Genomic DNA, 23,209 nt, shown 5'->3' with positions numbered 1-23,209 from the left:
GAAAGCTATTCCTGAAAGTATGGGCGATCTTAGGCCTATTGCGCTGTGCAATGTGGCGTACAAAATCCTTGCCAAAATGCTTGCAAACCGGTTGAAGACTGTGATTGGTGGTATAGTCTCTGAGACTCAAAGTGCGTTTATTCCAGGAAGACTTATCACGGATAATGTTCTGGTTGCTTCAGAAGTTCTCCATTTCTTAAAACGTAAGCAGCGGGGTGGCTGTGGTTGGGGAGCTTTGAAGCTTGATATGGCAAAAGCCTACGATCGGATGGAATGGGGCTACTTGAGGAAAATGATGACTCTCATGGGATTTGCGGACGGTTGGATTGACTTGATCATGATGTGTGTTACCACGGTTCGTTATCGGGTTTTGGTGAATGGAGATTGTCTGATTTGATTACCCCTACGAGAGGCTTTAGACAAGGGGACCCCCTATCCCCTTATCTTTTCATTCTTTGTGCAGAAGGCTTCTCTCATCTTCTTACTTGTTCTGTTCAGAGTAAGACTCTATCGGCTTGCTCAGTGGCTCGGGGTGCCCCGAGAATATCCCACCTTTTCTTTGCGGACGATAGTCTGGTCTTTTTCAAATCCACTATTAGAGAGGCTCAGGCTATTAAAAGATGTTTGCTGAAATATGAGGAGATGTCAGGTCAATCCGTTAATTTGAATAAATCATGCATGGTATTTAGTAGTAATGTGGGGAGACAGGATGCTCTTGCAGTAACTGCCGAGTTGGGGGTTGTGTATGTCAATTCAATTAGGAAGTATTTAGGCCTGCCTATGGGAATTGGAAAGAATAAGAAAGAAGTCTTTCGTTATATTGAATCAAAGCTTAAGCAGAGGGTTGGAGGTTGGAATAAAAGGATCCTTTCTAGAGCTGGAAAGGAGATTTTACTAAAAACGGTTGCACAAGCTTTGCCCACATATACAATGAGTACATATTATCTTCCTACTACCTTTTGCCTTACATTGGAGAGGATTATGAACAAATTTTGGTGGGAGTCAAAGCCGGGTGGAGGGGGTGGCATGCACTGGCTTTCATGGTCTAGGATGTGCGTACCGAAGAGTTGTGGTGGTATTGGCTTCAAACGTCTTCATGAATTTAATCTAGCACTCTTAGCAAAGCAAGGCTGGAGGTTTTTGAATCACCCTGGTTCCTTAGCCGCCCGATTATATAAAGCTAGATACTTTCGTGACTGCTCTTTTTTTGCAAGCTACTCTGGGTGCTAATCCGAGCTATGTATGGCGTTCGATCCTTGCTGCGCAGAATCTCTTACAGAAGGGTTGTTATCGTAGAATTGGTGATGGGAGTACAACTCGTATATGGGATGATCCTGTTGGATATTTGTACAGTAATAGAGATTAATGGTTCAGATGTCTACCATGCAAGCTAAATAATATTTGGAGTTGTGGAGTAGTAAATATTATTGAGTTTGGTAGAGATGATTTTGGGTTATTTGAGAGGTCTCGAGAGGTGTTCGAGAAGTCCACGAGAGGTCGATTCGCGGAATCTGTTTTATAGAAGTGATGTCTTGAACATACTCTACATAACCTCTCGAATGGAACTTGGTTTATGTCTCGAAGGTCCGCATGGAAATCAGTGTCTCTTTAGAGCTTTGATGTTCCGCATGACATGAATCTTGCGTGGATTGCATAGTAGTGATGTCTCAAAGGTTCAAATGAATTTGGTGCTTTGCATTTTGAATGTGAGAAGTGTTTTACCTCTCGCGAAGCCTGAACCTTTCACTTGCTATTTATGTCTCGAATGTGATGATGATGTATCTCTCGAAGGCATAAACCTTATCTCTCGAAGTGTTGTCTTCCTAAGCTAAACACTTGCATGGAATTTGGGGTGTATCTAGCATAGAATTATGCGTACTTTTACTACCCATCTTTGTGAATATATTACATGACATATTGCATGGATACAATGCATTAGAAGTCATTAATATATTTCATTTTGGCTATTAATCTAAGTAAGCATATAAATTACGTATGATTATTTAAATCCCAAAAATCAATTATAATTTCATATATATCTTTGGAAGTTGGTTTATTAACTGATGTGAACTTCCAAGTAACTGCTCCTAACAATTAGAATTTATCTCTATAAATTCTAGGAGTGTTTTGATAATATACAGAATATAGAATATATCATATGAAAATATACATGCAATTGATTTGCATGAAACCTTGATATTTCACAGTCCTACAATTCTCTAGGAAATTCTTAATTGAAGCAACTTAAGAATTTTGTTATCTTCTTGTATCCCATAAGATTAAATCTTGAACCCTGTTGCTTTTCTGAGGGAGATTTAAAGCTTATAGGAAAGTGATTACACGCCTGAAGATACCAGATGATCTGGTTTTGTTCCCTTGTTCTTCTGTATTATATTGTATCTCTTTTGTATTACAGATAGCATCCGGTTTTGTTCCTTTGTTCTTCTGTATTATATTGTATCTCTTTTGTATTACAGATAGCAGCAACAATTTTTCCAACAGATCCTTGGTTGCCTGATCAGGATTCCCCGTTTCCTGTCACGCCACGTTCAGTCCATCATGGAGTGGCCACTGTTTCTGCGTTAGTTGACCCTGTGACTTCAGATTGGGATGTGCCACTGCTTAAGGAGTTGTTCTGTGACAGGGATGTTGCTTTAATCATGAAAATTCCTATATCCCCGTCTTATAACGATTAGTGGTGTTGGAGAGGTGATGTTCGGGGAATGTACACAGTAAAGCAGGGTTATAGATTGTTGGTAGAGGATGCAGTTAATGCCCCTTCCCAGTTCACTGCATGGAGATTATTATGGAAGCTTAGACTTCCGCCAACAGTTCTCAATTTTATTTGGCGATGTGCCCGCGACATTCTCCCCACGAACCTGAACTTAGTTGGACGTGGTATTGTCATCGATCCCTTATGTCATTTATGCCACTCACATCAGGAAACACCATTGCATCTTTTCAAGTTTTGTGTTCACACATGCAGGTTATGGGACAGTTTTTGTGATCTTCCTTCAATACAGTCAAATGATGACTTCGCTGCTTGGTTGTCGAAAGTCATTGAAGGGAGAAACGGTGAAGTGATTCGTGCATGCATGGCACTGTGTTGGTCTATTTGGAAAAGTCGTAATGATTTGTTGTGGAACACTAAGCCTTGGACACCCAGTGAGGTGGTGCGACGGGCGGTTCTTTTGGCGGAAGAGTGGAATACCCTATTTGCAGCTCCAGGTAATTTGCTTATCAATGGTTCAGAACATGCAATCGATCCTGGTATTAATGATGGAGTAATTATTCATGTTGATGCTGCTGTTTTTTCTGATAGAGAGGAGGGGTATGTGTCTGTTGTGGTGCATGGGAGTGATGGAGGGTATTTGGCGGCTCGCAATTGTTCAGTGAAGAGTCTTTGGAATCCTATTCTTGCGGAGGCGATGGCTGTTAAAGAGGCACTCTCTTGGGCGAAGGATCGTGGTTGGCATAAAGTTGTGTTGTATTCCGATTGCCAGCTGGTTTGCAACCTTTTGAAGAGTTCCTTGCCGAATAATTCTTATGTTGGTTGCATTGTTCGTGATTGTGTTTCTTTGAAACGCTACTTTGTTGATGTATCGTTTCATTATATTGCTAGATCAGCGAATACGCTAGCTCATGTGTTAGCAAGAGCTATGGCTTCTCAGTCTGGTCCTGGTGTTTGGTTTTCTTCTTTCCCTGACTGTATTCAGCATTTGCTTTTGGTTAATTAATATACTTGCTGTTTGGTTTTTAAAAAAAATTAATTATATTTCATATATCGTGGAGCTTTTATTTGTAACATTGTGTTTATTTCTCATTTTTTTTAATATTAATAGTGATAATATAAGTGTTTTATAATATGTTTTCTATTCAATTTCTTTTATCTAATTAATTATATTTCATATTTTGTTTGGAATGTTTTTAATTAAATCTCATTTTGATGTATTTTAATTATTCATGTTATTTAACAATATTTTTTACTCGGCTTCTAAGTATTTTTTCTAAATATCTCATTGATTTTTAATTTTTCGCTCCCACCGACGAAGATTTCTGGATCCGTCCCTGTGCATACATATGAATACATTTCATGTCAAACCCTCACATATTTATGATAATATGATGTTACATTTTTTTAATCATGTTTTTATATAATAGTCCACAAATCATTCTATCATCCTTTTGAAGGCTTAGATTGTTACTAAAAGAAACAATACTCCTATGTAGTAGACTAGTAGTCCACAAAACACTCAACTTTTTGATGTACTGGTGGTTGAAAAAATTGAGCATATATGTTTTGACGAGGTGGTCGACGCAGAATTGAAATTAAACAACCACAATTCTCGTGCTCTGAATATCTCGATTTTAAGAATCCCCTAACCATTGAATTCCAAGTCCGTATCAAAGCATATGAGCCACGCGGTCAAACGTACTACAGCTCACGCCCCTTCTCCTCAGTACACTACTTATCTTAATTTATTGAACCACCGCCGGTCTATCAATCCTTCATCGCTCTTTTCTTTTTTAATAAATGTTATGTAAAAGTGTTCTATGTGAGATTTATAATACTTTTAATATATGGGGTATATTTGAACATTTGACAACAAAAATAAATCACAAGGTCTGAAATAACAAGGCTGTTTAAGGACGATATTCAATTCATCCGTCATGATTATCAATCTTATTTTTTTCAAGAATTATTGGGAGAAACGGTAAAGGATATCAAGACCTAAATTGAGGATAAGGACAAACTCAACATATTATTTGTGGCTCTACTAAACATAGTCAACTTGAACAACTTGGACAAGTCATTGCTTTTCAACTGCGACAAAACCCACAGTTCCAAGCAAGCCAACCTGATTTGAGATGGATTTTTTTTTTTGAAGAAAAAAAAAGATAAAAGAAAATGGATAATACACTTATATATTTAGAAAATAAAAAATAACCCTCACAAATAGTTAAGTTAGTTTTTGATGAAAATTTACACCCAAAGACATGATTGAATCCTGACAATCGTAGAGTAGGAATTTCACCATCTTATGAGGTGTTTCTTTATAGGTCGCCACTAGGCATGGATCTGTCCTTTCATATAAAGAACTACTAAACTCACTATGATTTAACTCATTTACACCTTCACAATCCTTACAAAAGTCCGGCCCTAGAATGAGGGATTTTGCTTGTTACACCGGTACAAAATAAAAAATAAGAAAGAACATTGAAATAAATGCAACTAAAAATTTTGCCAGTGATAAATGACTTCATATTCCCCAACTACCTATTTGTTTTCTTTTAATTCATTATCATAATTTCGCTTGGACCATCTAGGTTTTGTCAATATCACATTAGACCTTTATCATTTCAAATATTATATTTTCGCCCACATATTTTTTATCATGCATTTTAATTATGTTAATTGTTCACTACTATAGTTAATTTTTTCAAAATTATTATAATAAAATGATATGATTTATAATTATGAATGGTGAATAACCAATACTCAATTTCAATACATTATTTATTTAAATAATATATTAAAAAACATTTTGTATAATAATTCATTATCTTCGCATAAAACAAAAAATGAATTACTTTCTAGTGTGATTTACCTATTCTGTATGATTTGTGAGTCATTACAAAAGAGTATGGTTTATTAAGCAAGTTTATAAAATAATAAGGTTATATGCTTTAATATCATAAAATGAAGGAGCGAAGGTTAAATATTCCTTCATTTGTTGCGCTTCCAACCGTAACAATAATTGTCTTCTTCAGTGCGTCCTTAAATGGTATGTCGCCCTCCTTACTTTAGTTCTTGTCTTCTCCAATTGTTTAAGCCGTGTTGTTGTGAGGTTAGCTAGCTAGTAGAGTTGGAGATCGAAAAATGACGTTAAGGGACGTTAAAGTGTTGGGTTTGGTGTTGTTGTTGGTTGGTTGCGGCGGAGGAGTGGCGGCGGCGAAGGATGACTTGAAGGACAAGTGCGGGAAAGAGTCGACGAAAGTGACGGATTGCCTGATGTACGCGATCGGGACGGCGGACGCGCCGAGCAAGCAGTGCTGCGACTCGGTGTCGAGCATTAAGGAGACGGATCCGGTGTGCCTCTGCTACGTTATACAGCAGGTTCATAAAGGGGATAGCTCCGTCACCGGTCTTGGCATTAAAGAGGACCGTTTGCTTAAGCTTCCGTCCGCGTGTAAGCTCGCCAATGCCAGCACCACCAACTGCCCTAGTAAGTTTTCCCCGTATCTGCCGGCACTAGCAGCTCAGTTAATTTTTGAGAAATAGATTATGACTAAGGACATAAGATGGAATATAATCTTACTTGTTGCGGTATGGGGTTACACCCGATGTGGTGAATGCCCTAATAAGTTTTTCCGTCTTTACCTATACTCGCAATTCAGTTAGTTTTTTAGAAACAGATTATAAACAAGAACATAAGATGAAATCTTGCACGACGTGATGTGGAGTTACACCTAATGTGGTGGATGCCCTAGTAAGATTTTCCGTCTCTGATCACACTATCAGTTCAGTTAATTTTTGAGAAACATATTGTGAACAAGGACACAAGATGGAATCTTGCCCATCGCGATGTAGGGTTATACCTAATTTGGTGGATGCCCTAGTAAATTTTCCTGTCTCTTTGAAAAATAGATTAGAAGCAAAGACACAAGATGAAATTTTGTCTGTCACGATGTGAAATTGCATCTAATGTGGTGGACTCGTTCTGAACACCATACACTAATGCTCGATTATTGAGCCACCATAATCTATACTTTTTGCTATCTTGCTGAGTTAATTAGAGTGGGAAGCAATACAGTCATTATAGAGGACCATGGTCCACTTTGAACCATTAGCATAAAATTCAGTATTAGTATACAAAATTTTTATTTTATGAAAATTCATTTTTTTGTGTACTTAAATTTATTTTTAAATATGTTATAAAAAATGAACATTGAGTATACAAAATGAATATTTATATGTTGTCTATAGTCCATAGTATAATCTGTAGGTGGTGTGTAGAGACGTTGTGGTAGTTTTTCCGTCTCTCCTAAAACCCTAGCTGTATCGCCGGAGCATCGTTTGTCCGGCGGCGCCAGGCAGGGAGCTTCAGAGGGCTACCGGCGCTCACCTGATTTTTATAATGTTTTCTTAATTGCAGAACTGTTGAACCTTCCGGCGGGGTCTCCGGACGCCGCCATCTTCACAAACGCCACAACTAGTCACGCCACTTCGACAACCCCCGGCGCATCTCCCGGCGCCTCATCAACGTCACAGCCGACCACCGCTGGCGGTGACTCTGCTGGGTTCAAGCACGCCCCGCAGCTCGCCGGAGTGCCCTTGTTGGCCGCTGCTGTCGCCGTCGTCCTCTGGGCATTTCCCAGTGTGGTTTGATGATGTGGTGTAGCTTGCAGTACGTAGTTGGTATTTTAATGTTCTAATTTTCTTTAATTAATCTCCATTTCCACTTCATGCTGTTTTGTACTTTGGAAAATTATCAAGAGCCTTTATTATTATTATTATTATTATTATTATTATTATTATTATTATTATTATTATTATTATAACTTTCAGTTGAGCTAAATGAACTCTGAGATATGTGAAATTGCAATGGGATGGAGGTCTTTCATCAAAGTTTTGAAGGGAACAGCAACGAAATAAAATAAAATAAAATAAAGAGAGAAATCTAACAAGAAACAGCATTACAACAATTGTTTAGTAGTACTAGATATATTTATATAGTTGTTGGAGCCATGATGGCTAGCTACTAACTTACTACCATCTTAGCTATCTTTACCTGAATGTAATGTATTAAATAAATTTTGCTCTTATCTGATAATCTACAAATTATACATAAGACATTAAGGTATGTTTGGTAACCCGTAAAATGACTTCAAATTTTCGGTATTTGGCAACGTCCGGAAAATGTGGTCAACGAAAAATGTTTTCCTTTGACCACTGAAAATCAATTCATTTTTTTCGGAAAATGACTTGCGAAATTTTTTTCCGTAAGTCATTTTCCGGAAGCGCCAAAATTACCGTTTCGCATGTTCTCGGCCAAAATCAAGTCATATCACCCATGATCGCGGACCAAGGAGGTGGGAAACCGCCGGAAACCTGTACTGGTGCTACGTTTTTTTTTTTTAAATTGTATTTTTAATAAATAACATTATTATAATATTATTGTAATTTTTTATATTTTAAATAAAATAATTACAATGTTTAATTATACAATTCTACTCATCATTTTTCATAAAATGAACCAAACACACAAAGACAGTTTTTCATAATACATCCAAACACTGAAAATGAAATTGTTTTTCGAAAAATGACTCATTTTTCAAAAAACATTTTCATAAAATGAACAATGTTTAATTGCATTAGGAACATATGTGTGATAGACTCAATCAAAAGAACATACATAACAATAAATTTATATCGTTCTAATATGAAAATCATATTTGCTCACTCGCCACTTCCTTCCTACAAAGAGCAAAGAGTTATTTTAATTAATATAGAGGGAAATACTATGTGGTTGTTTCATTTGAGTTGGTGATGTGATGGCATTAATTAGATTTGGGTGAAGAGAAAATTATTGAACTTGTTCAAGTACTATGGGGTTGTGAGGTGAACAACATGCCAGATAAGAACAGTACATTAATTAGCTTAAACTTATTCAACAAATACTTCACCATGTACGTGTATAATTTGTAAGGACTATAACCACATAAAATTAATACAAATTCAAAATTTAAAGTGATTTTTTAGACTTGATAGTTACTATATTTTCATGTGTTCAGTTAGAGTGAAATTTATATAAAATTTTATTTCAATTTTAGTATATGTGATATTTTAATAGCCTTTAATATTTGGACCAAATTTATATCCAAATATAATATAACTAAAAATATTCAAAAAAGAAATCTAAGGATTTCACCCAAAATGTAAAGTCGTAAGTGCATTTAAGTCTAGTCGTAAGTGCATTTAAGTCGGTTATGTTAGTATAAGTAAATGGGGGTAGAGGAAGTGATGATAATTAAGTTTACAAAAAAAAAAAAAAGATAATAATAAATGTAATTGTAATAATAGATTAGTTAGGTTCAACACACTATACATTTCAAGGTGAACATGAAGCGTAAAAGAGAGTTTATGCTCTTTTATTCTCTTGTGTTCTTTTGCTTTTTGCTCATTGGCAAACATCAACACTACAAACAAGAATCGGCAGTAAGAGATGATCCAGTAGTTAGAGTATGATTCTCATACCAGAATAATATGATTCAATTCTTACAAACACTCTCTTGGTCAAACATAAAGTCTTTCTAATGCAGTTTACTTCTTCTATGTGATTTGCGAACTATTACACATGAATAGAATTTACTTAATTTACACCATTAAATAACGGCTACATGCTTCTCTCGTTAACCAAAAAAATTAAAAAAGAATTGACATCAAGAGACATATTTCCCTTCTTTAGTTCAAGTTTTCTATGAAATTAAAACATTTTGCAAACCTAAGAGGATAATGACGATACTTATTAGCAGAAAAATGAAAAGAAAAAAAAAAAAAAACAAACAAACAAACAAAATCCCTAAGGTACATTTAGTTCCTAGTTTTATTTAATGTGAGTATAAATTGTTTTATATTTTAAAGACTTAATACCACAAATGGTCATTTGACTATTAGAGTAATACTCCTTTTAGTTCTCAACTTTCAAATGATCCTCCTGTTTATACGTGATCATGTGCAAAAAGTTGATATATGTGTTGAATTTGTGAATACTTACATCAACTTTTTGATATATATTTTCACTAAATCTTTAGATGAAAATAGATTTTGTGTTATTGGTCTTGATCCAGCAATGTTTGAATTAAGCTAAGTTATTCCTTTGCTATCTGTATTTTTTTTTCTCATTTAAATGAGAGCTTGTGGTTAAGTAGAACAAGAATTTAGCAATAATGTAAGAAAATTGAAGTCGCCAAGTATGATTTTAGTCCTAATTTGGCACCTTTATTATACTCGATTACACCATAGTTTATGATGTGCTAGTGGCACATAAGCTTAACGTGTGTTTCAATTATGACTATTTTGTTCCTTTAAAAGAAAACAAATATGATCATTGAAGTGAATGTCCCAATAGTCTAGTATTTACTTTGAACCATAAAATTGAACCATGTATAATAACCCTAACAATAGTATTATCTTAGAGCATTATTGCAAAAATTGGCTTAGGCGACCACCTAAGCGCTGGGCACCCCTAAGCCTAGACGAATTGCTCTCTAGGCGGCCGCCTAGTGCCTAACTCGGCCGAATTCGGCTTAGTTAACCGTCCAACTTGACCAAGTTAGTCGAGTTAACTCGGTCAAATCGTCCTTTTTAATTTGTTTATTATATTTATTTATATTTATTAGTTATTTATTTATATAAATAAGAGGAAGTAAGATATATATATATATATATATATATATATATATATATATATATATGATAGCCACACACATGCACTATTTTTTTGTTTTTGTTTTTGGGGGTGGTGTTTACTCCGGCAAATTAAAAATTTCTGTGGTGTCCATTGGATGAGAAAAAAGAGAGAAAGCAACAGTGCAATTCTCAAATGTGGAAAACTGCTGTGTCAAGCTGGGCGCATGCATTGTACGCGATAGCTGGACACGTCCATTGCACGCACCAACAGGACACGTAAAGAGACTATTATATATTTTATTTTTTCACTTTTTATTATAATTTTTTTTTCTCCCTCTCCTTTTGCATCTTCTCTCTTTTATGGATCTGAAAAATTCAACAAAAAATGCATACTGAATCAGGTTGCTCTTATCCAAAGTAATAAGTACATAACTGTTTTGGGCCTAGAAAGTGCTCCTTGTGAATGGGCCATAAGGCTTTAATGAAGTTTGACTTATCGTCGACTTTACATTTTGGAATCTCAAAATTTTTAACAACTACAAACACAACTCCTTCCCTCATCGGCGTTCCCCCCCGCCGTGCCGGTACGTGGAAACGGAGCTTATTTTCTCTCTCTAATTCGCGATGTCTCAGGTATTTCGTTCTGCATTCCTCTCAATTATGCAATACGGTGGTCGAATTCATCTTTTATTTTCTATGTAGTCTCAGCCTTTCGCTTTCTCGACACTATAATTTCGGCGATTTTTCAATGAAACCGTTTGATATGTGATCGGTAAATGGATTCTAGGGCTGGAATTTCATGTTCCTTGCAACGATTTTTTGCACATTTTAAATTTGATCGAGCTCCTGCTGATATTTTCACTGTGGATGGTGCCGACGGGCTAGGGTTTTTTATTTTTATTTACATTCGTTGTTTGTAATGCTGGAATTTGCACTCTCATTTTTTCTTCCATGGTTCGCAGGTTGATAATAGGAATTCTTCAGCGGCCAAACGTGCCCGAACTGACAGTATGTCTTCTAACCCCTGCCCCAAAAAATAATAAGGAAAAACTAAAATTAACGTGATCCCCTTATTAGGTTTGTATCTACCTATGATTTTATGTGTATGTATGTTATATCATACAAGTGTTATACAGATGTGTACACATATATATTGGCGTTTTTACACTAGTGAGGCTATGTTCTGAGCATGGGATAATCTCCTGTTCTGTGTGGATTTTGTCTCTCATTGTATGGAATTTCTTAAATACTATTTTCACAAGTGTTAAATATGATTGACTTCAAAGGTGGAGAGATATTACTAATAAAGATATTTCTCAAATTGAAGTAACAAAACATTTAAAAATATAAAGTTTATCACAAATTGTTAATCACACTTACATATGCAGGAAAATGAATGATTTGAATTTATTCTTTATGTTTTAGAAGATTTATTAAAGTTGGTATAGTGGCATAACTGTGTGGTATTCATCTATCAATGATTCATTTTAATTGAATAATTTAAAAAACTAGTGCATGCTAGAAAGAGAAAATGGCCACTCATTTCTGAATTGGAAGGAATACTAGTTTTACCATATCCTAATTCTTACTAAGTTGAAAAAAAAAATACAAAAATAAGCAAAAACATATATAATCCCTATTAAACAAACTGCTAAAGGTGAGCAGGCCAAATGTAACATATGGTCTAGTAGTGAGGACCTGCCCAGCCCTCTCTACGCCTCCTGGCTATGCCAGTGCATGCTACAGGGAGATATAATTTTATTAACTGTGACTGGTATTTGTAGTTTTTACTTTTCTGGTAATTGTTCATTTTGTTGTGTTTTCAAGGTGGGCGCAGAGAAGATGATTGGACGTGCCCTAGGTGTGGCAATGTTAATTTCTCATTTAGAACAACTTGCAATATGAGAAATTGTACACAGTCTAGGCCTGCTGATCACAACACTGTAAGATGTTAACAGCTTATAGATTAGAATTAGAAACTAGTTGCAGAGCTAAATCTTCTATTTTGAATGCAAGGAGTGATTGTGCTCTTTGGTTTAAATTGCAAATTGTTGGTAATTTGTCATTGCATTGATGATAATTTCCAAAACTTATGTGTCCTTGTATTATGAAGCTCAACTGAGACCTCCCTTGAGCTTCTAAAGTTGTCTTTCAGAATGGGAAATTTTTTTCTTTATTTCATGATTGAGTGTGGGTGCACAGCATCCTTTTCATTCCTCATCAAGATATTTGTACCCTGAATTAGTATTGCTGAAGCATGATGATTTGCCTCCTTTCAGAAACCTATAGCTAAGCCATTCCAACCACCACAAGGTTATTCGACCTTGGCTCCTTATGTTGGTTCTGGTGCTCCCTCTTCAATGTTTTTGGGCATACCACCTCATGGTTCCTCTGTGTTTAATGCAACATCTATTCTGCCCTATGATGTTCCATTTTCTGGAGGCTCAGCTTATCACTACAACTATGGCAGCCGTATTTCTGGAGGCAGTCCCTTTCAACCCCTGCATTTATCTGCCCCTCCTCCTTACTCCAGTGGAGCTATTATGGGGAATGGTAAGTTCATTTAGGATGCGGATTTTGCTTATTATTTAATATTTTCTTTGGTACTTGTTTCAAATGATCTTTGTTTCTCTACCTTTCGTCCATTTGACTGTGGAAACATCTTTCTAAAGTGAAGCTGTTTCAACTCTAATTTTGTCATCAAGTCTGATATGTTTTCATGAAATTTCATTTATGATAGTGCATTCTCCTTTGGTTCCAGGTGGGGTATATGGTGTGCGGCCTCCTTTAGTGGACAGATATGGCCTGGGATTACCAATGGGTTCTCCAACAATGGTACGTACCAATTCTTCCATTTCATGAAGAGTATATGATAGATAAATCATAGCAAGGTCACTCTTTTTTATCCCTGTTCAGCTACTTAAAAATATTGATTTGCTAAATATGGGTTCTTAGTGATGCATCTGTGCAATGTGCTTCTCTCTCCAATCTGCATAAAAATGTGGACAAGTATACTTTGTCTTGACATTTTACTTTTTACTGCTTAACTATATACTAGTGTTAGTCATTTGAACTCTTTCTACAGGGATCAAGGCCAGGATTTTTTCCAGAGGATAATTCTCAGAAGAAAGGTGGAGCAGTGAGATATCTCTGATATATTTTGGATCCATAAAGCCAGCACAGTTTAGCTTATTTTTTCGCTTTATTTATGCATCACAGATGGCACACGTGATAATGATTGGAAGTGTCCTAAATGTGGAAATGTCAATTTTTCATTCAGAACAGTTTGTAATATGAGGAAGTGCAATACCCCGAAGCCTGGATTCCAGGTTTGTGACTCATTCTCAGGCAGTTTGTAACATGCCAAAATTGCTTCTCACCTTGGTTGCTGAAAATAGCTCTGGTTTTGCTTCAGTTTTACCATGTTCATGATCTATATTAATATTCTAACTTGATATCATGTCTGTATTTTCAGGGTGCAAAATCTGTGAAGAATTCTAGTAAGTCATTTAGGCTCAAATATTGTGCTTAGTTATTCCATGTCTCTGCCTCACAATTTATAATTTTTTTTAATCAGATACACCCGAGGGGAGCTGGAAGTGTGAAAAGTGCAACAACATAAACTATCCATTTAGGACCAAGTGTAACAGACAAAACTGTGGAGCTGAAAAACCATCTGAGTCGAAGAAGTCTCCATCACCAGTAGCAGATGAAAATGATCAGGTCTGTTGTCCTATGTATCAATTCTGTAGAACCTTCTGTTGCTTAGATTTGCCACTAAGTTTGTCTACTATCTGTATGCCTTTTGTAAGATTGAAGTACATACTTGAGAAATTGAATGAGTTTTATAACTCCATGGGTGGAGCAGCCCCCTTTCAAGTTCTTCTTCCTCATGTCATAGTTCTTGAGCTCAGCAGATTTTATAGTGCTTGCTTTTTCATATTGTTTACTTTGTTGGTACATTTGCATTTATTAATTCACAGTTGTCTACTCTTCCAGTGAGTACTAGGGCATTGTTTTAAGGGTTGAGAAGGTCCAGAGTTGTCATCCAGCATGCTCAGTGTGGGTGTCTGAAAGTCGGTCATTCAGTTGTGTTGTCTTCCCGTTGCTGCAGTTGTTGAGTTATGCTACCATATTATGTTGTCAATTTGTATTAACTAAAATTCATATACTTGTGGTCTTTGTGGATTTTTATCCAGTCACACTATGTCTACTAGCTTGTTTTGAAGATATATTTTTAAAGGTTGATTTGGTTAATGTTGAATAGGGTTTTGTTTTGGTATTTGTTGGATGGGTTTGCTAACATCCAGTCCCTTTATTATTATGGTCAGTTATTCAGCTCAAAGTAACATCATTTACTCCCTGATCTTTAGAAACCAATTTCGCCTTAGGAGAATTCCATTTGGTTTGTCAAATTAGTATTTCTGTACTGAGTTGAGTAGAAAATGGTTTGGTGATCACATGTATTGAACAGAAATAGACAGCTTTGGCTGATCACACATCATCGCCGTCCAAAGGTGGAGAAGAGTTCACATTTAAGAACTTAAAGACACATGTAATATCCAATGAGTTACCAGGTTGTTTTCCATGATTGTGGTCTGCGTATTTTTCTTGTTATAAGTTACCATGTGTCTTTTTATCATCTTGTCTTTGAGTTGACCATCTGTTGCATGTTTGTTTTGGGCCATAACTAAGGTGGTTTCCTGTAACTTCTGTGGGTTATTGGAATATATTTGCTAATATCTTGGGTTTCTGTGAGAGCCCAAAAGTTTGCTGCTTCTTCCTAGTATGCGTTTTGTGTCCTTGGTGTATGGTGAAATACAGAGCCCACTACCCATGACATAATTGAGTGCAATGTTTCATGTTTGTGAGGAAGCATGAGGCCTGGCCATATGAGGTTTGGGGAGGGGGTCAATTATTTCCATTGCAGTTTGCAGCTACCGACAATGTGTTGCTGTCAAAGGCTTTGCCACTAGAGTCTATTCTAGTTTATACATGCTCGTATATGTGGGACAGTCTGGTTTTCAACTTTACGAATTTCCATTTTTGCCAACAGATTGGAAGGGTAATATATTTAAGTAAATGATCATGCTTTCCTGTACCGACACTCATGGGTGATTGGTAGCTTGAATTAGTGGTGGCTGGTGACTGGTGACAAACACATCTTATTTGTCATTTTACTGCATTGGAGCCAGTCAAAATTCTATCCAAAATGTCTAGTGGAGCTAGCTAAGTTGATTTGACCGATCTCCAATGGCAGCAGCGTGGGAGTTTGAATCAGAAGTGATGACAAATTCTTGTATGTAGAGCGTACAAGCAAGGGGGTGAAAACTTAGAGAGACCTTGACTGATCAAAAGTGATGATGAGTCTTTGTGTGCGTAGGGTTTTGGGAGCTTATGATTAGTTTGGCGTAAATTAAGAAATCTGATATATATAAAAAAAAGAAAAAGAATCTAATCCAAAAGACCAGGTTTTGTGAGTGGGATGTGATGTTAAAGACCACAAAGCAAGTGTTTGTAAAGAGTGTCATCAAATGTGGAAGTGGGGTTAGATTTCATGGCACTTGTGAACAGTGTAGTGGAAGGGATAAGGAGAGTGAGGTTGCCCTTGCGTTGGATTGCAGTAGTCGGTGAAAAGTTGGGCAGTAGTTTTTTTGGGAAGGTAAATTTTGTGAAAAGCAGCTTAGCCAAATTGGGACCAAAAGTAGGTGGATGGGTACATCAAATCTTTTAGAACATCCCCTGGACCACACGCTTCGTCACTTAGTTAACAAAAAAATCATTACAGTGTATACCAATTGGAATGGACGCCAAGAACTTCTCCCTAACCTCCAAATAAGAAAAAACCAAAAATATCAACTACTATATAGATCCTATATTGGTGAATAATTTCAAGGCCAGTGGTGATTGGCTCATCTCATCCCAACTAATGGAACTCGTAATTTGTGCAGTTTAACTACTGAAATTAAATATGCGTGCAATTGAATTATTAAATATGTGTAATCCAGACATATTTTTAATTTTTTATGGTGCAAATTGAGTTGAAAATATTTGAATAGTTAGTTCTAATTTTTAATTTTTTATGGTGCAAATTGAGTTGAAAATATTTGAATAGTTAATTCTAATTAGCACTGTAGATGAAATGAAAACTTTTAGTGCACATCATGTAAGCAATGTAATTGAAATCTACTAAGAGAAATCAGAAAATTGTTTAATTGCATAAAATGATATGTTCAATGGCATATTCCACACTTTTTTCTTAATGGTGTGCCCTTGCTTGTGATTCAGTAATTAAATATGAAATATGAATATCCATCCCTACATTATAATGAACAACTATTATTTCACTATGAGTAATTTAGAAGCCATGCATTAGCAAACTTCAAACCAGAGAATCCATATGTTCAGAGGCTAAAAAGACAGCCGTCCATAGTATTTCCACTGCTGTCACCACCAGTTTACAACATCACTGGTGAATCTAAAAAGAGGGGGGAAAAACCCGGCATTGAAAGATTTTTCAGTGTCAGTTGAATGCATTGAGATAAAAGTCGGAATCTTTGAGAAGCGGGACATCCAGAAAGTGACTGCCACTATTAGTATTCGAGGACAAGAAATGACCCCGGAAATTGGCTGGGTGTTGTTCCGCTTGCAAGTATTCTGACGGGGGAAGTGGAAGGCCGAGAGGGAGTGTGTGCATCACTGGCTCAGGTAAGCTGTTCTGATTTGCGTGTGGAGGGTGATCGAGTGAAGTGGAATTATGCTCACATGAACCCCAGGAAGACGTTGACAGAAGAGAGAGAGCACGAGGAAATTCCTGTGTCGTGCTTGTATTTGAAGGGAACACTGATTCCTTGACACCTGATAATAAAGAAGCAAAATGGGGTATTATTATTTAGTACAATAATAAGAAGATGAGCTTCAAGGTAACCCCAGTCAAGATGACAAGAGATTCACACTTGTAACCACAAGGTGATGAGCCGGTCTTCTATGCCTAACCTTGGCTGGTTTACTTCCTTGTAGTCCTTTACCGGCTAGGATCACAAGGCAGGGTTTCCCTCGTTATCCAAGAAGTTTCACTTCAAATGATATGCCAAAAGCAGTCGTGATTCTTACTTTATATGGTAATAATCACTTGATGCAGCACGCTAGACGGTTATAACGATAGTAAATTGTTCAAAAATGGGGCCAAGCAACAAAGCATACCTTGTGTGAAGCCTTCGGGTGTGGTGCCCTTGGATGCTAAGAATGTATTGGGTGCATTACCATGCTTACTGATTGCACTTGGCGGCTGAATCCCTGACATGTATTGTTGCTTGTTTGGACTCCCAGTTTTCTCAGGCTCCGAAGAAAACCCTCTTGTAATGGTGAACTTGGAGGGATACGTGTTATCCCAGGCAGCAGTTTTAGGGTGAAAAAGTGGGGCATTGTTCAGCACAAAGTTTATTTGTTGCCTACCACCATCTGCAAAAGCAAACACACCCGTTCAAACGTGGAAATGGCCCAGAATAGAAGTACATCTTTCCGGGCAACAATTTAATAATCAATTATAATAGTCGTTGAACACTTGAACAAGTTAGTGTCCCGACACCCGAACTCCCGTCACTCAGATGCCAACTACAGTTAAATAATTTAAAAAAAATTCAAAGCTCAAAGTTCGTTCACCATTACTAACTTTGAAAGTGAGATACCTCATAAAAACTAGTATTTGTATCGTTTTGAATAGTCACAGCTTTGGAACATTTGGAATAAGTTAGTTAATAGTTAAATTTAGCTGAATAAGCTTCAGAGTCTCGATATTTGAGGAAAAAATGGAAGGAAATCACAAGAACGATGCACACTTCACCATAGTAAGATCAGAACAAATGCAACATACCATAAAAGGATGAAGATAGCCTTGCTGAATTAAACTGGAAGGTATCCTGATGCGGCTTGCGGCGCCTTGCATTGTGATCAGAAAGTCTACGGCGACAGCTACGCTTCTTTTCGTCGAATTCGGGCAAGCTATGGAACCTTCAATGAACAATTATTGCATATGAAAATTATGTCAGAACTAAATGAGAGAACATAAGTAGATCAAGAAATTCATCTCTTCGGAGAGGAATTCCGCTAGAAAAGGCACAAGTATTTATTGTGTAACCGCTAATTTTGAAGTGTAATCCTTTAAGACCTTACCTGCTACATTGTTGGCAAAACCGACGTTCTAGGCCTCCGACAATGACTTTTGGGTATTTGGAATGACTTTCGCAAACTCTGTGCTTTCGGTGATACTCTTTCGCTGAAGAGAGATCAATGTGGCAGCCTTCAACCTGGCAGCGGGGAATGGTTGCGCTCTGACTAGACGGTTTTCGTGTCTTTGCTGTGGGGCCAGACGGCATTGGAGCTGTGGAAATTGATGAATCCTTAGCACCGTTTCCAGCACAGTTGTTCTCGAAATATGTCCTCTTACCAAGCTTCAGACCAATCCATGCTTCTACCGAGCCAGCCGAGGTATCCTGAGGCGGAGAGTTTTCAGAGACCTCGGCTCTGCACTGTTTCAGTTTCTTTCCAAAATCCCCGGGACAACCTCCCTCGAAAGTGAAATTCGACTCCTTCATCCCATCCTTGGGCGAAGAGTTAGTGGATGCTGATATTGTGCTCTTAGCCGAAGAACCTTGGCCAACGTCAGAGCCATAACCTCCGCCTCCCCCCGATAAATTGAAGGATCCATCGCCTAGTTCGCCCTCTTCCACAATCCCCCAGTCTGTCAATTGTAGTTTCTTCGGACTTTCACAGGCTTTTGAACTATACATAGCTAGGCTTTCCCAATCCCACTTTGCGTTCCACTCCATCTTCTTCAAGAACGAATTTATGAAACGAATCCCACTCAATTCTTTATCCACATGAATGCATAAATAACTGGGCGTTAAATCTGCAAACCGTGACAAAATTTTAAAAATTGGGCAGATAAGTTAAGCTCCAAGCAAAAGAAAGAAGCTACCTTACCAGTCAGGGTTTCACCCTATCCCTGGATCATAAGCTGATATAAGATGGCAAAGTTGCAAAGTAGAATTGCCTTAAAAAGTATAAACTTTCAGGATCTTATCCCCTTTTTATCCACACAAAGTATTCCCGGCCCAATTCGAGTCCAAAGCAAGCTGAAGAAGCAAGGAGTCAATCAAAACGTGTTAAGGCAGCAACAGATAATCTCCTCTCTCAAATCACACATGAAAACCAGTATCGACTTGCAATCAATCAGAAATTATTTGCTGTTCCTCTCCTACAAGAGAGCACAGCCATGTCTTCTTCACAAAGCCCTCAATCATTCAGAGCTTAGTGGTTGGTAAAGACAGGTAGAATTCCCTAACACACTAAAAAATCTTTAGTGAAATGAGATCACTACCCATCCAAATCCACTAACTACACAAAATCAAAGAGATTGATTAATTAAAATGGTTGTTCTTGCCCCCACTAAAGCATAAATTAAACCCACCATAAGCTTCACCCACCTTGCTGTCTTTATCCCCCAATGTAACTCCAATCATTCAATCCCATCCCTTTCAAGAAAAGTAGAAAAAATCATATTTTTCACCATTTTACTGAGCCATTGGACCCAATAACAGACAATAACTCATGAGTAGGACTGATTTAGACCCAAATTAGATTAGTCAACAAAATACCCTTATCCCCTAAATTCCAACCATATAACCCAAAGTCTACTTTGTTCCACCTCTTGCCCTTTGCTCACCCCCCCCCCTAAGTCCCTTTCAAGTTTCAACAACCTCTCCCCCCCACCTAATCACTCACAAATTGAATGTTAATAATCATTGTTTATCATAAAAAGAATGGTGATCAACTCACAGGATGGGCTTATATCTGTGAGAATCTTGCCCATCTTCTTCACATTTCCTTTCTAAAAAGTGAGATAATAAAGAAAAGAGCTTCCCAACCCCCCCATCAATGGAGGGCTTGCTTGTATGGTCCCAACTAGCTGTTAATGATCTGCTCCTGACGTGGAGACACATCATTTTTCTTAAGAAAATAAAAAAAAAAAACCAAGAAAAAATGAGGAGAAAATTCAGGGAAAAAAAGAGCAATCTTTCTTCTTTCTTCTACCTTTTCTTCCCTTTATGAAACTTTCAGACAAATTTGGAAATTCCACCTCAATCTCCCCCATACCGCAATCAATGAGAAATTTACTGTTTATAGATAAAGAAACGATTTTTTCACTTACCCTTTTAGTAATAATTCCTCCCAGTAGGCGCTTATGATGATCTGAAAAATAAGCTTGAACCCGAAATATGAAGTTGACGAGTGTTTCTTTTCCCAGTTTACTTTCACTTTCTCGTATACAGATAAAAATACTAAATGGAAGGGGAGAAAAAGGTTACCACAGAGAGACAATGGGGAGTTTCCAAGAAAAGTTAGAGAGGAAAAAACAGTTTAGAGAGAGAGAGAGAGAGAGAGAGAGAGAGAGATTCAGTGAGTGTGACTGTGAGCAAGAGACTACAACGTGGGCTGTTGCTTTTACCTAAGCTGCTGTAGGAAAACCAAACCACAAATATGTTTTTTATCAAACCTTAATATTTTATAGGCATAGTTTTAGGTGAGAATGTGTGATATCTATCTCTCTTTCTATATATATAAGCAATTCATACTCAACATTTGGGGTAATACTACCCTACATTGATACCACAATGTCTTACAAGAATCAACAAAGTATACAACTACAAATTACAAGTTGAAAATTATATTTATTATTATCGTACATGAGATATAGTCATTTTTTATCCTTCGATTATTATTCACTTTTTATATTTGATCCCCAATTTTTAATTTTGTCAGATTCAAACCCTCTTTTCATCTCTTATGTTGTAATTCGTGACTTAAGTGATTATTAATATATTCTCCTTCTTTTCAAAAAGAAGAAGAAGAAGAAGAAAGTATTCACAAGTATCTTGCCGATCAAATCTCCATAAACTACTTTTCGAAAAAATGTAAATTTCTCTTATTTAGGGTTGCTACAACGAGAACAATAGTCCATTCAATTTTAAATACATAATACTATTACTAAAATTTGTTCTTGTAGCAACTCCATATGAGAGAACTTACATTTGCTGGCAAGCGATTGCATAAATTTGACTGACAAGATTAAATGTGACAACAAAAGCACCAAATATAACAAAATTAAAAGTTGAGAATCAAATTAGAGAAGTGAATAATAGTCAAAGGACTAAAAAATAATAACATGTTTATTGTATGTCTTTTCTTTCAATTAAAAGTACAACAACTTTACTAGGTATCCAATGTTTAAAATAGTAATAATAATAATATATGTATACTTCAACTAAAATTTTTATTTATTGTTGGTAAGTATTTCTTAGATATTTATTATGTATAAACAATCTCAGTAGGTCTATTTGCCATGTCGTGTAGATATATGGTAGATGGTAAGTTTACCTAAAGTAAAATTTTAACTTGTAAAACCAATTTGTTTGCTATTTAAAACAAACGTTTTTTTTTTTGTTTTTTGTTTTCAAAAAAAAAAAAACAAACGTTTTTAAATGCTTTCAAAAAACTTTTTATTAAAATGATTTTTTTTTTTAAAAAAGAAAGTAGTAGTACGTAGAGTAATACAATATATATTTACTTGGCGTGTTTTGATTCATTTCGAAAAGAGAGCAACTGACAACTTCGATTTACGAAACGTGATAGAAAAGAGCATGAGGTTCACACTATAGCTGGTAAGACTCGATTCCTAATTTTTATTGTCGAACTTCATCCATATGACCAATTGAGCTGTCTATGCGATTATAGGAGTCTTATATCAGTTCACTATTGAATAATGTGTACTTGATAAATCTCGCATTGTAACCCTAATATGAAAAGAACTATAAGAATATAAATTAATTTAAGTTATTCATACTTAACTCGTTCAAAAAAATCAATAAGTCACACCTGCCGGGAGTGATTTGTATGTAATTTGTTGGATGAAAGATGAGAGTAGGGAAAGGGTAGGCAGTGGAGGGACATAGGTGAGTGTAGTTGAAGGGTAATGTGAGGGGCAGATGTATTAATTGTCCCAAATGGACCAGGTTTACTGGCCCATTTTTTTGTGACAGCTTTTTTAGGCTGTTTCACTCCGTATTCTTTTGACTTTTTATATATGCATGTTACCATCTCTTTTTCTTCTTTATTTCAATTTAACAGTTTTTTTTTTTTTTTTTTGAAATACAATAGTAGGAATGAAGATTCAACTCATGCGTATGCATGTTATGCGGAATTTGAATTAGTTTCACAATGATAAAAATATTAAATGTTAAAATATTGAATGCTATATATATAGAAATAGGTTTGCGTGTGAGTGGGTGGCCCTTGTGCAGTTGTATGGTTAGATGAGAGTTATTGATTTTGCCTAAATCAACGTCCATGATCAATAATAAATAAAAAAAATGCCGTGTCAATTTGATCTTTTTACATATAGGTCAAATTTAAGGTGCATGATTTTTGTGCTTAAGGTGCGTTAGTTGTTGAAACTTAAGTGCGTCGGTCTAAAGCTTTAGGTGAGTGATTTTCCTTATTAAAGTGTGTGGTTTGTGTACTTAAGGTGTGTCAGTTGTTGAAATTTAAGGTGTGTTTTTTTTTTCAGTTCCAAAACACAACAAATATTCTTTATAAGATTTTCTCTACAAATGCATATTTATGTTAATCCAGCTTAAGATACGTAGATTAGAAGTTTAAGATGCATTAGTTTAAATTTTTTTTTTTAAAAAATAGATCACCGCACAAGGGTACGGGAATCTTTCCCGCACCTGAAAC

General features: G+C 36.3%; 3 protein-coding genes across 4 annotated transcripts; 2 read left to right on the top strand and 1 right to left on the bottom strand.

Annotated features, from left to right (window-relative positions):
* The first annotated feature begins 5,766 nt into the window (after nucleotides 1–5,766).
* Nucleotides 5,767–7,527, top strand: LOC116018699 (non-specific lipid transfer protein GPI-anchored 1). The gene is made up of 2 exons (XM_031258663.1): nucleotides 5,767–6,227; nucleotides 7,158–7,527. Exons 1-2 carry the CDS (start codon nucleotides 5,882–5,884, stop codon nucleotides 7,388–7,390), a joined length of 579 nt encoding a protein of 192 aa, XP_031114523.1. The 5' UTR covers nucleotides 5,767–5,881; the 3' UTR covers nucleotides 7,391–7,527.
* Nucleotides 7,528–10,911: 3,384 nt separating this feature from the next.
* LOC116018890 (ranBP2-type zinc finger protein At1g67325-like) lies at nucleotides 10,912–14,696 on the top strand. The gene is made up of 10 exons (XM_031258915.1): nucleotides 10,912–11,047; nucleotides 11,377–11,422; nucleotides 12,242–12,357; nucleotides 12,694–12,967; nucleotides 13,176–13,249; nucleotides 13,500–13,545; nucleotides 13,634–13,743; nucleotides 13,890–13,914; nucleotides 13,992–14,137; nucleotides 14,414–14,696. Exons 1-10 carry the CDS (start codon nucleotides 11,039–11,041, stop codon nucleotides 14,414–14,416), a joined length of 849 nt encoding a protein of 282 aa, XP_031114775.1. The 5' UTR covers nucleotides 10,912–11,038; the 3' UTR covers nucleotides 14,417–14,696.
* A 1,917-nt stretch (nucleotides 14,697–16,613) lies between these two features.
* LOC116021101 (squamosa promoter-binding-like protein 12) lies at nucleotides 16,614–20,974 on the bottom strand. 2 transcript variants are annotated; one of them, XM_031261709.1, is made up of 6 exons: nucleotides 20,625–20,974; nucleotides 19,397–19,548; nucleotides 18,587–19,322; nucleotides 18,288–18,424; nucleotides 17,618–17,875; nucleotides 16,614–17,272 (listed from the first exon to the last, which is right to left on the bottom strand). In XM_031261709.1, the coding sequence occupies exons 3-6, from the start codon at nucleotides 19,240–19,242 to the stop codon at nucleotides 16,938–16,940; spliced, it is 1,386 nt and encodes a 461-aa protein (XP_031117569.1). In that variant the 5' UTR covers nucleotides 19,243–19,322; nucleotides 19,397–19,548; nucleotides 20,625–20,974; the 3' UTR covers nucleotides 16,614–16,937. The 2 variants fall into 2 exon arrangements, with proteins under 2 accessions (XP_031117569.1, XP_031117570.1); XM_031261710.1 differs by lacking the exon at nucleotides 20,625–20,974 and having other exon boundaries at nucleotides 19,397–19,848.
* Between the last annotated feature and the right edge of the window lie 2,235 nt (nucleotides 20,975–23,209).

This window comes from Ipomoea triloba, chromosome 5, assembly GCF_003576645.1.
Source record: "Ipomoea triloba cultivar NCNSP0323 chromosome 5, ASM357664v1".
Taxonomy (NCBI): Eukaryota; Viridiplantae; Streptophyta; class Magnoliopsida; order Solanales; family Convolvulaceae; genus Ipomoea; species Ipomoea triloba.
Note: the sequence above shows the minus strand (reverse complement) of the source record. Positions and strands in the feature narration are given on the sequence as shown.

Excerpts from the sequence above, each read along its gene's own strand:
- LOC116021101 (XM_031261709.1), bottom strand. The coding sequence starts at position 19,242 with ATGGAGTGGAACGCAAAGTGGGATTGGGAAAGCCTAGCTATGTATAGT. Across the intron at positions 18,425-18,586 it reads TTTTGCCAACAATGTAGCAG|GTTCCATAGCTTGCCCGAAT; the intron begins GTAAGGTCTTAA and ends TGTTCATTGAAG. Across the intron at positions 17,876-18,287 it reads GCTATCTTCATCCTTTTATG|ATGGTGGTAGGCAACAAATA; the intron begins GTATGTTGCATT and ends TTGCTTTTGCAG.
- LOC116018890 (XM_031258915.1), top strand. Across the intron at positions 11,423-12,241 it reads CAAACGTGCCCGAACTGACA|GTGGGCGCAGAGAAGATGAT; the intron begins GTATGTCTTCTA and ends TGTGTTTTCAAG. Across the intron at positions 13,915-13,991 it reads AAAATCTGTGAAGAATTCTA|ATACACCCGAGGGGAGCTGG; the intron begins GTAAGTCATTTA and ends TTTTTTAATCAG.
- LOC116018699 (XM_031258663.1), top strand. The coding sequence starts at position 5,882 with ATGACGTTAAGGGACGTTAAAGTGTTGGGTTTGGTGTTGTTGTTGGTT. Across the intron at positions 6,228-7,157 it reads CAGCACCACCAACTGCCCTA|AACTGTTGAACCTTCCGGCG; the intron begins GTAAGTTTTCCC and ends TCTTAATTGCAG.